We start from the raw sequence: 17,350 nt of genomic DNA on the forward strand, positions 1-17,350 counted from the left end.
CTTGCCCGGATTCCATGTAACGTTCGCACCAACATCACAATCGGCCCTTCCAAGGCTTCCATCCAGACTACTACAAAGGAAGAGGAGAAGCAAGAACAAGATACTTGACTAAGAAATTCCCCAACAACACAGATGGTATTACACAGAGGCCGCGAAAAATCCCGACCACCAGACCCACTTTGCGGTGGTCGTAGTCTCTGGTGGCACGACAATCACAGGAGAGCTGCAGCAGTCAGATCAACCGACACCCATGTCGCAGAAAAGGCAGCCGTGGCGGCCACTACCACCAGACATGATATTATACAATCATCACTGAGACACAGCCGGTATGCCTTGACTATCTGTCCGGACAAGTATTTATGCATGCACTCCCTCTTCCCCTACGTGCGAAATTCAACCAAAAGTTCCCGATGTCTGGACGCCTAGCCATACCTCCCTCCCTGGATCTACGTGGCTCGCTCATTCCCAACGGAATTTGGTGGCGCACCTCCAGCCTCCTCCGCCGGCCACTCAGTTCAACGAGCTCACACGAACATCGTATGCCAGAACGCGAGAACGGCGGTACCCCACCCCCCTCGTCCGTCACTCAACATACGAGAGAGACGAATCTGGTGCGGAATTCAAATGCCCACTCACCGAACATGACAATTCTACATATGATGTCCCCACCATTGAACTGGTGGCACACCAAACACCCCTATCACCTAGTGGGGGAGCACGTTAACGTCCCAAGCAACTTCTGTCAACCACCTTGGAGTAGAAGCAGTGGGGGCATAGGCTGACCAGCTCTCAGCTCCATGATGCGGATGGACTGAGGCCGCAACGATCTTTCCTCTCCCCTCCCGTTTCCCCTTACATAAAAAAATGGATGGTGTTTCTCCGCAACACTGGGGATTGAAGAAGCACATTGGAGACCCTGTGGCCACAAAAACGCCGTTTTTCTCGTAGTCCTGGCTGCTTTACTTACGGGCGCCCAAAACAATTCCTCTGTTGCCCATTTTATTATTACCAATGTCAAATGCACGGTGTAACCATACAAAAAGTGACCTGAGATTGTCCAATGAAACATTTATTTCTAATGAGAAAACCACTAGGACACATAGCGGAAAACTTCTTTTGGAACCAAGTCAACAGAGTTTTAACAGCTAAGCTGTTCTTGGTTGCGGCTTTCATGGGACGAAATGTGATAACGTGGTCGAAGCGATGTGGAGAGGACATAGTCCAGTGAGGGGGAGAGCAATCGCCAAGCACACGTGCGGCAAGTAAAGGCAGCGCTTGAACGACACTCTTATATAAGCAAAACTTTACTGAACTACCGAATCTTACGGCAATGTTTATACTTTGACAACACTGTTGCCCAGAAAGAAAGCGTTAAGCATGTTTGAGGCAAGACATCAATACATGTGATATTTTCACTGTTAGTCTACTTACAAATACATCACTGTTCGATATTTGCAAAAGAAAATAGAAAATACGCCGTGAAAAAACAAAAATTTCCCCGCATTTCCCCGAGGGTAAGAATGTGAAAGTGCGAATGCAGGAGTTGAATTTTCGCGGTTCGGTAATGTTCGCGAAAGAGAGATCACACACACACACAACTACAAAGAAAGAAAGATGCATTTATTCACAGACACCTATTTGTGTTGTCGTTGTACTTGATTGCTACAGCGGATCTCAGCTTTGAAATTTCGTGTCAGTACTCCTTTAAGCGGGTGCATTAGCCCTTCTCACGCCCGATTCCTGGCCAATCCCCCACGTGGGTATGTGCCATGCACAGACACCTATTTGTGTTGTCGTTGTACTTGATTGCTAGAGCGGATCTCAGCTTCGAAATTTCGTGTCAGTACTCCTTTAAGCGGGTGCATTAGCCCTTCTCACGCCCGATTCCTGGCGAATCCCCCACGTGGGTATGTGCCATGTCAGCGGCCAGGCAGTGCGCACCCATCTCCCCCCGTTGCCAAGGAAGACGAGGAGATTCCTGGCCAATCTCCCACGTGGGTATGTGCCATCTCCCCCCGTTGCCAAGGAAGACGAGGAGCGCGCGCACCCGCAGCTGTTGCTATGTGGACGGACGGCGGTCAACGGAATTCAGGGTCGCTTATAAAGTGCATTCGCACTTAAAAAGCGCTCGCGGAGTCCTTCGTGGCAGTGTTTCAAGTTCAGAAGCAACAAACGGTTCCAATAGATGGCGCGAGCAGTGCAACCCGGCAAAAATGAATTGGCACGAACGGGAGTAGATCTTCTAGGAAGTTCTATGAAGCTAACTCCAGGCAGCTTCAATGTTAACATCAGCGTTCGCGGCGTTAAGTCAGTGAAGCTGGGATAATTTTTCCCCCGCTTCATATTGGGTGCTCTGTATGCACCACCGGGTCGGTGGTGTTACTAAGACCAGGGCCATTTCCTTTCGCTTCTTTTTGCTGCGTAATGAGTCGGGGGTGCCGTTTTTCTGATAGAGACGAAACATCAATTCACCCGCAAGGTTTCACAGTGCAAAGTTTATCAGCGTTGACCTCTCCACTACAACACGCGCATCATGCCGAGGTGTATTTTCTACGCCTTCATAACCGCGCGAGACACGTAAACCCACTACACTACAACAGGTGCATAGATAACTCACTAAAATGAAATGTTTGGCGTATTTTATCCTGCCCTCCCAGAGGAAATGTTTGCTTCCTTAGAGATTGTTTATTTGGCGGCAAATTTCGGGTCGGTTCTTATTTATTGAGGGGAAATGTTTGCTACTTAGAGACTGTGTTTTTGGCTGCAAATTTTGGGTCCGTTCTCATTTAATTGAGGGGGAAAATTGCTCAGGCGGGCTCGCGAACTTCGCGGGTTAAGACTGGAACAGCTGGGGAGCGCACGCATCTCTTGGGAGGTCGCATAACCGCCCTTCTGCATGACTATCCGCACACGCTGCGTCGCGCTCGCATGACCCCAATTCTTGGTTTCCACGGCGTTCGTTCATTGAGGTTGTCTACACACGGCCACGAGGAGAGCATCCCGAGGAGGGAGACTCCCTCCTGTAAACGCCATAGTGGCAAGGACGAGCGCGTGGGGGTTCCTGGCGCAAACGCTTGAAAGCCGAGTGCCTCTTGGCCGCAGCACCGCGTATCAAACGTCCTGCACACTAAATTGCACTAGCGTCACCAGTGCTAGAGAGAGTGAATCCGTGATGCGTCGTCAGGAGGCGCTGTCATCGATAACTGCACTTGCAACGCTTACAAGCGACGCCGCCTGGATAAGGGGCCAGTAGCCCCGTAGCTCTGTGTGGCCCTTTCGCATCTCCCGCACTGGGGAAATGCGTCGATCGATTATTCTCTACTAACTCTTCTCTGGGACCACGGCGAGAGATCGGAGCGCTGCCTGCTGTTCGACCGCTGATTGGCCAAGCGGCGATGACGTCATGGGGTACCGGGCATTATCGATTGGTGACGCAGGTGGGAACCCATATAGGGCACGTCCCTGGGCCTGGGCTCCACAGCTGACGAGAGACATGCCTGCCTCGGACTCTGCCTTGCCGCGACAGGTGAGTCCGGCTTGTTTTAGGAGCGAACTTCGTAGTCATCCGTGCGTAGAAAATATGCCAACTGCAGCAAGTTATGGCCTTCGGCAGGTGGACTCATAACTGTTGCTAAGAGTATAACATCAGAAAAAAGTCGCTGGAAACTCGAGTACTGGCGAGTCGTTAAATGTTTAAACATTGTCCCAGAATTAGAACAGATCTTGCAGTTGTTTGGCTGGTTTCCTATTTTGGCCAGATCCTTAAACATCAACGTGATTTTCCAGAAGAATGTGACAGCTAACAATTGAGCGCACGAGGGGATCACTTGTAACGCAGCTCGGATATTCATGTCACGTCTCGCGCCGTCCGTAAGGGTACGGGGCTTCGAATTCTCAGGGCTGACGCTGCACAATGGTAGTATGTGCTGTGCAAACAGGCGGTTCATCGCTGTATACACCTCACTGATGATATATGTAGAACATGCGCCGCCGGAAGACGTCGCGCTCATTGTATGCACGGTTATCTCGTCGTGCCTACAGTGGCGCGCGTCCAGTGGTGCGCGTCTCTGTTCTTTATCGTCATCATCCTTTTCGCCCTGGGATGTTTTCTTCCTGCTTCGGTTTCCATGACTGAGAGGTTTGACCAATCACCCTTGTTGGCCCCACATGCATATAATCTCTGAGCGGGAGCGTGTTTTGCTGCTCACCTAATTTATACTACTCGTGTAATTACCATGCTCAAACTTCTGTCTCTGACGCCTGTTTCGAATTGCAAGGCCACAACATATTCACTAGGTTCTCCTTTATTCAGCTAGACTCATCGGGCTGAGATGATTTAGGGAATCTGTACTTGTTCAGTATTCTGGAGGACTCTGGTGCGAATCCCACCCCGCGCAAAATTGACCTCGTATCCCTTCCAACTCACCTACTCGCTTCATATACAGATGGAACGTAATTTCCGCCATTCGTCAATCGTTTTGTTCACCGTCTGTGGGCCATTTTTCGTGCCGTGCACACGGGATTTTCGACCAACATCACTAACTAATGTTTTCGCATTACAATTGTGCGGTCATTTAAGCACTGCTCCTGGTGTAGTGAATGCAAACTTGTCCTCTCATATCATTATCTTCCTTTGTAATACCCTCCTATCCCACTACCCCTTCCTTACATGAAAGGTTTATTCAAATCACTTAAACTTTCCTGTGTTCCCACTGCTCGCGCGCCATCTGTTAAGGTAGCGCATGTCTTTTTCTTTATCCTTTGTTTTCGCTTGTTTCGGAGCCCATTAAGCTGGTATCTTTTGTTCTTGTGTGGACTCCAAACTCACCTCTATTGCACCCCGTCTATAAAAGTTGTTTCCATTTGCTTCGGTAAAAACCAGCCCAATGGGTATAACTAGTTGAAAGTACACTGGTACCTCGGGTATTTTTGCTTAAAATATGCCTGAAGTGTTGATCGTGCTGAATAGTGTTGGCATTTCAGCAATTTCAGTAGTTCGGAACGGTGTCACCGACATATACGTTATGTTCAGGCACTTTTGGTCATCCCTTGGCCGAACTGCCAAGTTGTCTTACGAATTCATACATCTCCCTCGCTCTCATTTGTTTCCTGCAGACGCCAAAAAAGACGTCTTCAAGCTGCATAACCAGTGAGCCTCGCCGGGAGAACCTCGAGAAGCTGCACAAGAATTGTTTGTAAGTTCTGCTTCAAAGTATTCCAGGCGCGCCTTCCTGTGCCTGTAACTTATCCTTCCCTCGCCGTTTTATGAAAACGCACACATATGAGTGTCATCACTATCCAGCCACTCTGAGGAATTGTTGGAATATGTGTCGCCTTATTTTTACTTGCTTATTTTTAACTTATTTACTTATTTTTACTTTACTTTACTTTAATTAATTACTTTACTTATTTACTTAGTTACTTATTTTTAACTAGTACTTCCAAATGGCATGAACCTTGACTTTGCCTATTTAGATTTGAATACTGAAAGCACAAACGTAACTTATCTGCTGCAACGACATTTCATTTCCTGTACAGCAGAAGGTCCCGCGAAAATCGAAGAAGCGCGTATGTCGCGCTTTAACTATGTGCATCCAGTTCGGCTGTCGCCTACCGTTAGGCTCATTTTGTGTTTTGCATCCCAAGGCCCATTGTGTATGAGCAGCATAATACTGTGCTACAAAATAATAAACGCCTGTTCCTCCTGTTTCTTTTTCTCTGTGTGCTGTGCCACTGTATTTAATGACAAGGCATCATGTGCCTCATGAATAGCGCAAACCAGCGTCATTTTGAGCGTCCGCAGTGGATGGCATTTTCATGTTATCCACATCTCATTTGTCGTCAGCAGTACTACATAAAGCAGGCACCGGTATTTAAGTGGTCCACGCCCGAAATTCACTTAGTCTATTACCAAAGCTTGGGTACACCGCACGATTGACTTAGCACCCCCGAAAGTCTGGTGGTTCACACCCGAAGTTCGCGTGGAGAGAGAGAGAGAGAATGTTTTGATGCTAACCGGAGAGGTGAGCTCTGCTGGCGGCAGTGCATGCTACACCGTCGGATGCTTTCGAGTTCAAACCAGGGAAGTGTAGTTAGGTGCTCGATGAATTTACATCATGAACTAATTGTCCCAACCATAGCTTTTATTGTGTGAGTTTTGGGCGGCTAGGATTTTGTTTACGTTGCTATACACTGTCGCAAACGTGCGTGCTGCCAACCGTTGTGTCACACTCTGTGTTGATGATCGCAGAATCGAACTGCTTCCGGTGAACCTTTTGCGGAAGCGACCAACTCCATCGGTGCGGCCAACCCCCGAAGAAGCCAAAGAGTGGGCAAGGTCATTCTGGCACCTCACGCAATCCAAATGTAAGCGGCGATTTCGGCTGCGCACGAACTCTGGCTAGCTCCTCAAAACCGCCAGCCAGCGCACAGCTGTTGGGCCCTGTGTACGTGCAGCGGGAATGAACAACTGTGATGGGATTTGTTAATCGATAAGCCGGCGCTTCGTCGGAAAGTCTTGCGGGCATGTAATAGTTAGGGGGGTAGACACAGGAAGGAGAAAATTCGGGCATAAATAAAAATTAAATTTCCATTCAATGTGAAAGTTGTGAAATACGGAGCAGTGATTCCCCATAGGGTGGGGCTTTATGAGAGAGGGTGGCGCCCTCTTTTGACTAGTTTCAATATCAGCATTGGCGTTGATACCGAAAGTGGTCCAGAGACGGTGCCGCAGGCCCTTAAAAGGCCTATAAAGAGATACTGGATTGGGTTTTCAATAATTTGAGGTAATTAATGCGCTAACATATGATGTTTTCTTTATTTTATATTATTCGGTACTTATTTGACGCTTAGCAAGGACAGCCTCCGTGCCAGCAGCGCAGCTCAAAGATCACTGCCATGGCATTGCATATGAGTAACGTGTGCCTCTGCGGCGCAATGAATACACATCATCTTCGTAATGCGGGGGACCCAGGTTCGATGCCGACCAGGGGAAGTTGCGATCTTTTTGAAGCCTCTGTTTGGGTGCGTTACGCCGTGACTGCAGTGGCAAGGTACCGTGACCCTGGATGAGCTACGATGACAAGCCGTGCCCCTAAAGTTCTCCGCACTTTAGGGTGTACTTTAAGGTCCGGTGAATTGATTTACAAGGCTTCCTTTGGACTTGTTGCCACAATGGGCAGCGTAATATTTCTAAATGGTAAAAACGCGTTATACTTCAGGGTGCATGTAATTGTTTCGCAGATGGCCTGGCGCTCTTCCACGTGTTCCTTTCGAGGGAGTACAGCGAAGAGAACATCGAGTTTTGGCTCGCCTGCGAGGAACTGAAGACCTGTCGGCACAACAAGCTCTCCATCAAAGCACAGCGAATCTTCGATGAATTCATTGCACCGGATTCCCCGAAAGAGGTAAGGCTCACTTTGAGAGCACACGCAAGCCAGGGGTGAAACGCCAGTGTAAAATGAACCTCCTGCGAGTCTTTTCTGAGGCGTTGGCCATTACAGGCGTTTTTTGGTTTTCGGAATTACATGGCTGTGCTGGAATTGTGACTTACGAGACGTACATTCACACAGGCGATTTCACCGAATTATAAAATGGCGATGGGACTTTCCAGCGAAAGTCGCCGAAAATAGGCCGTGTGACTTCAGGGGTTTATAGGCATGCTAGGCGACGAACGACAAGATCACAAGTGTTTGGCTAAGGCATACGCTCGTCGACGTATAAAATCGGAGCGCTCAGACGCCCAAAAGCACTCTCCCGCCGAGACGAGCTGTCCCGTGGGCAATAATACGTTCAGTCTGGCCCGCGAAGGCGAAGCGACATTTCTGTGACACTGTAACGGATACTAGGTAGCTTAGTAGGCGATGGAAAGAGGGCAGCTTAATTAATGCGACTAACGACTATGCCACCAGGCACGGCACTATCCGAGGACGACGCCTCGGACGGGAGAGGCGACAAACAACTCCTCCCCCACCCCCCCCTCCATGCGGATCAGATGTGGCTCGCACTTGCAAACAGGCGAAGGTCGACGCCTGTCCATACACTGGCGCGATACACGAGTCGAGACACGGGATGCCCATTACACGAACAAGCGCATTTAATCGAACAGCCGATACAGGGAATACACTCGCGGGTCACGGCACGCACGCTACGTGCAACACACATTTGTTAACACCCTGTTGTGGTCAAAGTTGACAACGGACCCACACGAGTACATTGAAGAGACGGCAAAACGGGACCGCCGATACGAGCCCAAGAAAGAGGCGACAGTAAGAGGTAGTTAGGCATACAGTAGGCTGGGTTGGGTGCTTCCCCCAACTGCTAACAAAGGCCCGCAAAAAACACGCGCAACACGGTGCACTAAAAGAGGCGGATATAGAAGTCCGTACAGTCCACCTCTGGAAGTACGCCAATAGAGAGGACAAGTAGAGGGGGTCCGAAGAGTAGAGAAATGGACAACAGCTTAGCTGCGGTTCGGTTGATGGTCGCCCCCCGGGGGGGACGTGTACGGCTGCCGATCGTGTGTGGCGGTGCGCCGTACATCAGCGGCGCAATTCGGGTGAACTTCGACCGCGCACTGTCACCTCCTTGAAGCAAGTTCACCACTGTCGCCCTTGGGGCTCACCAAGCATAGCACTCGAAGGCCGACGCCGCGTCCCGACCGCCCGTCCGGCCAGCGTTAGTTCCCGCTCCCTTCTTTCCGCGAAGCCCGCGCTGCACCACCCAGCACATATATCCTTCGGGCCGCGCGTCTTCCAAGAGTCCGACGGACGGGGGCTTCCGTTGGCCGCTGCACTCTCTCTTACCTCTCTCCCCGAAACACGTGGCCAGCCGGCCCGTGTACGGCAATGGAGGCGAAAACACTTTAACTACGCTGGTACGCCCTTGTTCGCCGCCAAAATGGCGAGCGTCGGAAAAAATAACCAAGGAGGGGCACGAATTCCGCGACAGACCTAACAACGGCCCCTTTAACTGGCACTATCACGTTCCCGGTGTAAAAAAAAAATAGCAGTGGCTTAGCTCGGCTATGCCAGGATATACGTAGCGTGGTCCACGAGGTTCAGCTGGTTATTCTTAGGTTTCCTGGTTGTCTAGGATTAGCTGATTATCATGCTTACTGCTGCTAAAACGATTTCCAATCCAATCCAATCCACTCCAGTCCAATCCAGTTCGGTCCGGTCCAGTCCAGGCCAGTCACTGCTCCTCGCGCACGTGCAGCACGGCTCTCCAGGAGCCGCGCAAAACGGCTATCAAGCGACTCCGGCGCAGCGTCAGACTTGGCTACTACGCAACGGAGGCGCACAGTTGGGCACGCTCCGGCACCAGCGCGTATGCCGCGGCTACACTCTTAGTCAATTCCTGGTTATACGACCCGCATGCAGGCGGGTCGCCGCGTCATTTTAAAGCCGCTTATAAAGCGGCGGTTCAGGCGGCCTCACGCGCAAGCGGCCCGCCAAACACGCGGCCCACCGAACACGCGGCCCCGCGTTTAAGCGGCCGTATTGAGGGCTGCTTAACCAGCGGGCCACCTAAACACCGGGCCGTGTGTTCGGCAGGCCACTGGCCGTAATTTTTCTACGCGGCCCGTTATGCTAATCTATTCCCGCTTACGAAGCGGCCCCCAAATCAAACGGCCCCTCAAATAAGCGGCCTTGTTGCTTTTCACATAAAAAAAGAAAAAACAAGGCACTCAGCCAGAATTGAGTTTATCCGTTTTTTTTTTCGCTCGCATTGCCAGACCAACGTCAGAATCCCGTGACGAACGCTCTAACACATGTTACATCATACGCGACACACAAAGTGCACATAGGCACACACACGCAACCCTACGGAGAATGGAACCTGTGTCTACTACAACACATGAAGAGGCGGGTATCATAACCACTGCACCACAACCCACGGGTTTTTGGGGAGAGCAAACATGGGCGTATAAGTATTCTGCATGCTGTTGCGCGTCAAGCAGGAGTCTTAAATAACACATTCGGTGGCGAGTGACTTTCTTTAGAAGACCGTTTTTTAATCACTCTACCAAAGAGGCATAATAGTACGTTTTGGGGGGCTTTAAGTGCATTGGTACGAGCATAAACCTTTTGTCATCCCGTGTTCTCGTTTCAACAGTATGATGCGCCTTGCGGAGATTTATTTCATCGATGCAAACGAAATTGATATCAGTTCTTCTGCCTTGTTACCAAAAGTATACTTGGACATTGCCGGAAAGTGCCAGCTATGACAATGCATGCAAATAACTAGCACGTAAGGCACACTGTCGTGCGCTGAACATAAGAGATGTCTGGTAACGAGGGGCAAGTATACCAAGCATGAAATGGTGCACTGAATTTTTTCTGCTCGTCTTAGCTCTTCTGATGGTGTGGTTACATGCCTTCACCTTTATTTTTGTAATAGGGGGCGCTAGTAATTTACGTATCTGGTAATGTAATGAACCAATAATAAATTACTCACTCTATATAACATTGTGTCCCGACGCCTGAACAATTGGTAATCGCGAGCACCCAAAGAATATCTTAGCGTTTTCTCGCGCAGACCGGATGGGCGCTAGGCCGTGTAACTTGTAACGGCCTGCATTTCCAGAAAAATTCAGTTTTCGCGGAAGTTCCACCTTTAATCGTTATAATATCGGAAATAAAGATCATTGGTCGAAACAAATTTTGAGAAACCAAAAATTAAGAAAAGTATTAAAAAATGACGGAAACTGGCAAACAGTATAACGGCCTGCATTTCCACAATAATGCAGATTTCGCGGAAATTCCACTTGTAATCGTTATCATAGCGTAGATCGAGATAATTGGCCGAACATAATTTTGCAAAACTAAAATCCAAGAAAAATATAAAAAATACGGAAAATGGTGAGCCGTGTAACACCCTTCATTTACAAAAAATGCAGATTTGGCGCAAATATTACCTGTGATCGTTATAATAGGGTAAATGGAGATAACTGCACAAACAGAAATTTGGCTCTAAAAGACTCACACTCAAGAGAAGCGGCATAAGAATGCTGGGCATTAGCAGACAATTCCCTTAATTTCTGCAATTTTGTTTAAGTATCCTGATTTCATTCGCGCTTCTGTTATTAAGGAGTTATATTATTTTACGCGGAAGCGCAAGGTCGCGGTTCAGCATTTTCAACATTTTCAAGGCAAGCACTCGGTCATGAACGCACACTTGTGCATCTGAAGGTTAGACCGTATAAAACAATGCCACCAATAAGTGGGTTACAATGGCTGCAATTGCACTAACACATTTGTGATTTGTGCACTTCTGGTACATCTTCATAACCTCAGTTGTCACATCTTCATAACCTCAGTTGTCATGCAATGAGGTTTTACCTTTATAATCTCAGTGTTTTGCCACTTCATCTATCAGGTCTCAATGCACATACCCCGAATTAAAAAAAAACTCCATATATTTATAAGGCCATGTTGCAAGCAAAGCTGTAAAGCAAGAATCTGTATACCTTAAACCTAATCGGATCTTGAAGTGATAGTCTACTTATATAAGCTTGGGACATAAACAGAGAGCCGAGTTGGGTATGTAAATTTTAAGTATTTTGTCATTCTCGAATTCATGAGCATGCACAAGTGTGAGATGAAAATTACATTAATGACACCATGCCGAAGGAACAATGTTTTCTTTTTATTTCATATAAAAAATGCAAATATGAACACGAAATACTTATACTAAAATAACAAATACAAATATTAGCAGATTGCAATTGTGGAACACACAAATGAAAATATTCTTTTGTGGAAGAGCAAATAAGGACCTGTCAAGAAAACATTATTGCTTTAATTTATGGAATTTTCAGAAGCTTGCTGAACAGGGAGGAAACTCATCTTTTTTGCAGGCTCCTGACTGTATAACGCCCAACTTTTGGCCTAAAGCTGACGGGTATCTCATGACCTAATGCAATATAATACCGAACAAATAAAAAGTACTTTCTCCGCGCTTCAAATGATGGTCCAGGTATACCGCTTCCGATGATGTAGAAGGCCTTTGTAAAATCCCGCAAGCAATATTTGGCCCGGGAGCTGCTGCTTCCGGAATTTCGTCGCACTGAAATGTGGTAGCATTCTGGGTAGCATTCTGCTGTGTTGGCACTGCGTGAAGAAAAGAAACAGCAGTTGAAAAAGTGACCAGGTACAAAATTGTGGTGTTATTAATCGGCGGCAAAACAGTATAGCCTGAAGGGGCGCAGCAGAAGTATCACCAACGCCTTAGCAGATATGTGAAAATACCATAAATCAGACAGGTGCATCGCTTTAGTTTAGGCAATTATTTCTTTCTTACTGCTTTAGATTCAGACGCCCTCCAAAAGGACGTTTTCATCATATACATAGGAAGGCCGAGCGGTTTTTTAGTCCAAACGCGTGCGAGAAAACTTTGCCATAATTTTATTTGACGCCGGGACGTCAACTGGACGTCGCAAAAAAACTGTTCGCTGTTACACACGGGAGGTAATGTGCCCTAGTTTCTTTTTATGAAACAATTTCCAGCAATAGTATGGCGCCAAACATTATGAAAAATTGAACAGAACTGCTAGCAATATTTTTTGCTAAAGCATAGGTAAACTGCGCGCACCGAGCAACAGCCAGCGCATCTGTAACAACCATAGCCTCCAGTATAACGCCTTTACAGAAGGCGTTGTAACAACATTAGAAGCCACCGCTTTGAGCAACCGCTACGACGGCGCCGCGGCGCGTTTGCGCTGCCAATGCTATCATGTTTCTGCAAACCGCGAGTTGGCACTTCAGACAGACGACAGCCGTGCCGAACACAACAAGATGGGGACTGGTGTTACTCATGAATGTTGCTTCGTGTGAAAACTTTACCACTTAAACGCACCATAAGGAAGTTTCCAAATGGCCACAGGATCCAGACTACTCAACGTGCCAGAAAATTCACTAGCCGAAACGACGACGCGAAAACCTAGTTACGAAAAAACGTTACCTAACGTTTTGCTACGCCTACCGAAAATGACAAGCAGTGGCCATAGAATATTGAAAAATACAAAATTCAAACTGCGTTTTATGTGGCTTGACCTCGACAATGGGACGCGTGTAAAAATGCAAATTCTTTATGGCACCACGGTATACTCATTACGGCAACGGAAGTACCTCACGTGTGCAAGCGTTTTCATTTTTCGCCTGGATCCCAAAACGGCCGCCGCACTGGGAAACCGAATCCTCTCTATAAAGCGCGTCAAATTTATCGTACGATCCCGGGTATCGGAGATTGGTTTTGGCGTGGGCTTCTTACGACGACGCAAAAGGCATAATTTCGTGGCCCTTGCTATATTGTCCGCAAACACAAATTCTTACAGTCTGCGCTCCCCCATCCATCGAAAAAAAAAAGAAATCCAGGGACTTACCTATCCGCTCGTGTTCAACCGGGCTAGGCCCGTAATACACACACCAGCCGGCTTGACATGGCACCGCTGCTTGGCTTGCGTTCCCGGTGGCCCTAATAAACCCATCGCATTCGCAGTTGCTTCCACTGTTACTCCGACCTCGAAGCACACATTTGATGTCAGCGGAAGCGAACGTGGTCAATAAAGTGTGAACGCTCGGAACTAAGTATGAACTATACAGAGCGAGAGTCAAAGCGCGGGACCCCAACTTGCCCCACGCTGAAATTACTCCATACTGCGCACGCGCGGTAAAGACAAATCACCAGACCACCGCTCGCCACGCGCGAACTTTTTTCCACTCCTACTGCGCATGTGCGCGCAAGATTTTTTTTTAGTGTTTTTCGGCTTTCACCGCGTCCCCGGGCGCTCGTCGTCGGCCACCGCAAAGGAAGGTCGCGGGCCATTGTGTGATTGGGAATACGCGCATGCGCCGCAAGCCACACATATCGCTCAGAGCTTCATGATTGCCCCCTTCTTTTCATTTATTTCCTGGCGTCAGGTTTTCCGCTAGTTTATAGCCGTGACACGGGTCGTTGGCGCAGAATATAAGCGTGCTGTAACCACCTGAGGTTTTGTCACGGAAAAGAAGTCTGTCAGGGCCTCTTATATCACGGTATTGAGGATGCCCACCGCATATAAATAGGACGCCATCCGTGACGCGACTAAGAGTGTATGACGTCACTCATCTGGAATGCGCAGACCGGCGAATGTGCAGACCCGATTCTCTACACACCCGTACTGCAATTGGATTGGATTTCCAATCCAATCTAATACAATCTAATTTAATCCAATCCAATCCAAGTCCAATCCAATCCAATGCTCCTGGCGCTTGCTCAACACAGCCCTTCAAGGTCCACGCGAAACTGCTCAGCCTCGGCCAGTGTAGCTTACGCTACAAAAATACCCATTACGCACCGAATGAATTTGAACTTCTGCGCGTGTCCTGGAATCAAACTTACGACCGATGCAAGGCGCCTTGGGAGCCTGCGCACCATGCCGAAACCGTGCGACCTGCAGAGCTGAATTGTAGTGATGAAAACTCATGCACCACGAGCCAGCAAGCAGGAACGGTGGTTGTCGCTTAGCTTGGCAGCCGCTTGTATACATAGGGTTGCTTTTTGGTGTTATAGCTTGTAATCTGAAATATACTCTGCCGGAGTCGAGCCAAGCCAGTGCAGCTGATTAAGTTGAGGCCCGCCAATGCACCTAACTTCTAAGAGCGCGGGTGTTCCGTTCAATGCGCATAGTTAAAACCCGATCTAACGACTTCACAACCGAGAACCGCCAAATATTTTGTAAAATGGGGCTACCAATTTACAAGCAGTTGATTCCATAAATTCGATGTCTAGAGGGAGGTGATGCCAGCAGCTACCATGACATCGTAATTGCGCCGGCCGCAGCGCTGGCCTGCCAATAATTTAGCAATGTGCTAAAAGTCCGCGGTGAAAATAATAACTCTAAAACGCTAGGAATTCGAGGGGAAACGAATTTATTTCCTGGAAAAAATGCCTGGGATCTTCGCGTGCATGCGCTTCGTTAGCATTGGGCAGACAGACTTTTCATAGCACGCAAGTGCATTTAACGCGTCCTCGGATCCTTCGTGAGCCCCAGAAGGTGCCTGAGCAAGTCAATAATGTGCGTACATCACCTGGCCTGGAGCGTGTGCAAGAGCTTCGGCAGTTTCTGGGTTGTCAGCATCCTCTTACACCTCTTGTGCGACGGACACTAACTGTATACGGTTTCTTCGACGTTCAAAACCTCCTCAGTGTCATCGTCTGCGACTGCGTCGACGCTCAGATGAATAGTTGTGAAAGCTCAGATCTGCTGCCACCTCGTTAATGCGACCAAGCTGTATACCTAGGAACCGCGCGGGATTTATTCTTCTTGCTCGTGTTGAGAACTTGCGGAATTCAAAATACTTGGTTAAATTGTGAAAGGCGCTGAATCTATTTTGTTAGTTCGTATTCATAAAAGTACTGAACCGTATAGACACCAGCGGGGAATGCGCATTTAACAGTTAGATCGGGAAATTCGTAAGATCGGGTTTCGTTAGGTCGGGTTTTGACTGTATTTCTTAAGGCGAAAAGCAATGCTGCGGTTACAGGTACTGCCTTTCTCAGATTTTGTAAGAAATGCTATTTTCGTATTTTGTGACGACTTTTCCATTGAAGCCATTTTCTTCTCTCCTCCATTTGGGAGCCATATTCTTTTTAGTGATATATTTAAGATGTCTGTGTCCCACCTAAACTTAGTGTCGACCATGTCGCCCAAAAAAAGGGCTCACTGGGTGCAGCGTGCGCGAAGCATTGCTTACCTTTGAACGGTAACCGAGTGAACTTGTGGGATGCTTGCAGGTGAACCTGGACGCCCCCACCCGCGCAGAGGTGTCGGCGAGCATCGCCAAGAGGCCCGACCGCGACTGCCTCGCCCTGGCCCAGCGGCGGGTGCAGGGCCTACTGGAGAGGGACGCGTACCTGCGCTTCCTCCAGTGCGAGCTGTATCTGGAGCTGTGCAGACCTTAGCAGGCCTCCTTTTCCCGTCGCTCTCCACTTGTGCCTTCTTCTCCCTCCAATAAAACTCCTTCTGGCCTGTCATTGGTGCTGCGTGACGCTTTCCTTGCATGACTGCCTACCCACCTCTGCGTCCAAGCGGCCCTCGTCCGTGCCACCGCCGGCTACTGATGGCGGCGAACAGGTGTGTAAGAAGAGACGCCATGTCTCGATTGCTCCGAAAAGATTCAGTGCCCTCAGCTGAAGGAAGCAGTGAGAGGATACGCGCGGCGTACTTAAAGGGACTGTGCAACACTTCCAATCAACACTTTCACCGTTTCCTTCACGTTTGGAAGCATTGCGGAAGCTACACTTACCTGTGGCACACGGCGGCACTGCCTGATTTGCTCTCGCAGCAGGTACGCCTTACGTTTCTTCTTTGCTTTTGTGGCGATTTTTTAAGGTGGCTACCGAATGATTTTACTGATGCAACTGAAAGGAAGCCGGCAAATAGCCGCTACACCAGTGTAACGACGTCATTCGAACGCTCGAAGAACGCTGAGACCGGGAAACAAAGAAATACCTTTTGAGCAAGTTTCGAAGTTATCTGGTAGGCTAGAGCAGTAATTTTTGGCTGAAGGTACTTTTTGACCTCCTATTCTAAGTACTGGATGTGTTTGTCGACTACGTTCTGACGCATTTACGATCTAGAAAAAAGTTGAAATAACTGTTGCAGGGTCTCTTTAAACAACCGAGCGAGAAATCCGATGCCCTTCCACTCCGTAAAGAAGGATGACCAGCGTAGCTGGACCCAAGCCAAGGAGTGAGCGAAACAAAAACACGACCGACTTAAATGCAGTGAGGTGGCCCTGTCGTAAGGATATCGGAAAATGTTGTCAACAGGTTCGTGTGAGAGAGGCAATAAGCACAGATATTTCAAACAGTGTTTGAGGACTGCCAGAAAACTGAAGACTACGAAGAGGCCGATTATTTTGTCCCTAGATTTTATTGAAAAGTGATACTTTTAAATATATTTCGGCCTGTGCGTTCTTGTAGCCGATAATCAAATGTCTTCGAAGGTTCCCACTTATTTTGTGAGCCCACTTGCTCAGAATGGCGGAGCGTGATCGCGTAGGTCCTCTACCCGATCTCGTAATCGCAGTAGTAGATGGTAAGATAATTTGAGCTGGACTTGAAAAGGACCGGACTGTCTTTACGTAAAAAGCGCACAGCTTACCCACCCGAGTAAACGGCAATCTCATAAAATGATTTTTTTCATCAACTCAAGAAACAACGCGATACGCAGAAATTATGTTCAGCGGGAAGCATTCGCCGTAAAGAAAAAAAAAATGTAATGTATAAAATCTGAATTTCCAGCGCACTAATACTTGCTTTCACCAACCAGAGCGCACACTTTGGTCTGAAGGGGGCGTCTTAT

General features: G+C 48.3%; 1 protein-coding gene across 1 annotated transcript; it reads left to right on the plus strand.

The window, feature by feature from the left end:
• Window positions 1–3,493: 3,493 nt before the first annotated feature.
• On the plus strand, window positions 3,494–15,966 carry LOC144175083 (regulator of G-protein signaling 2-like). The gene is made up of 5 exons (XM_077704173.1): window positions 3,494–3,526; window positions 5,116–5,195; window positions 6,251–6,366; window positions 7,243–7,406; window positions 15,778–15,966. Exons 1-5 carry the CDS (start codon window positions 3,494–3,496, stop codon window positions 15,943–15,945), a joined length of 561 nt encoding a protein of 186 aa, XP_077560299.1. The 3' UTR covers window positions 15,946–15,966.
• The last annotated feature ends 1,384 nt before the right edge of the window (window positions 15,967–17,350 follow it).

Source organism: Haemaphysalis longicornis, unplaced genomic scaffold, assembly GCF_048455015.1.
Source record: "Haemaphysalis longicornis isolate Haplotype H1 unplaced genomic scaffold, Haemaphysalis longicornis Haplotype H1 scaffold_1, whole genome shotgun sequence".
Classification (NCBI taxonomy): Eukaryota; Metazoa; Arthropoda; class Arachnida; order Ixodida; family Ixodidae; genus Haemaphysalis; species Haemaphysalis longicornis.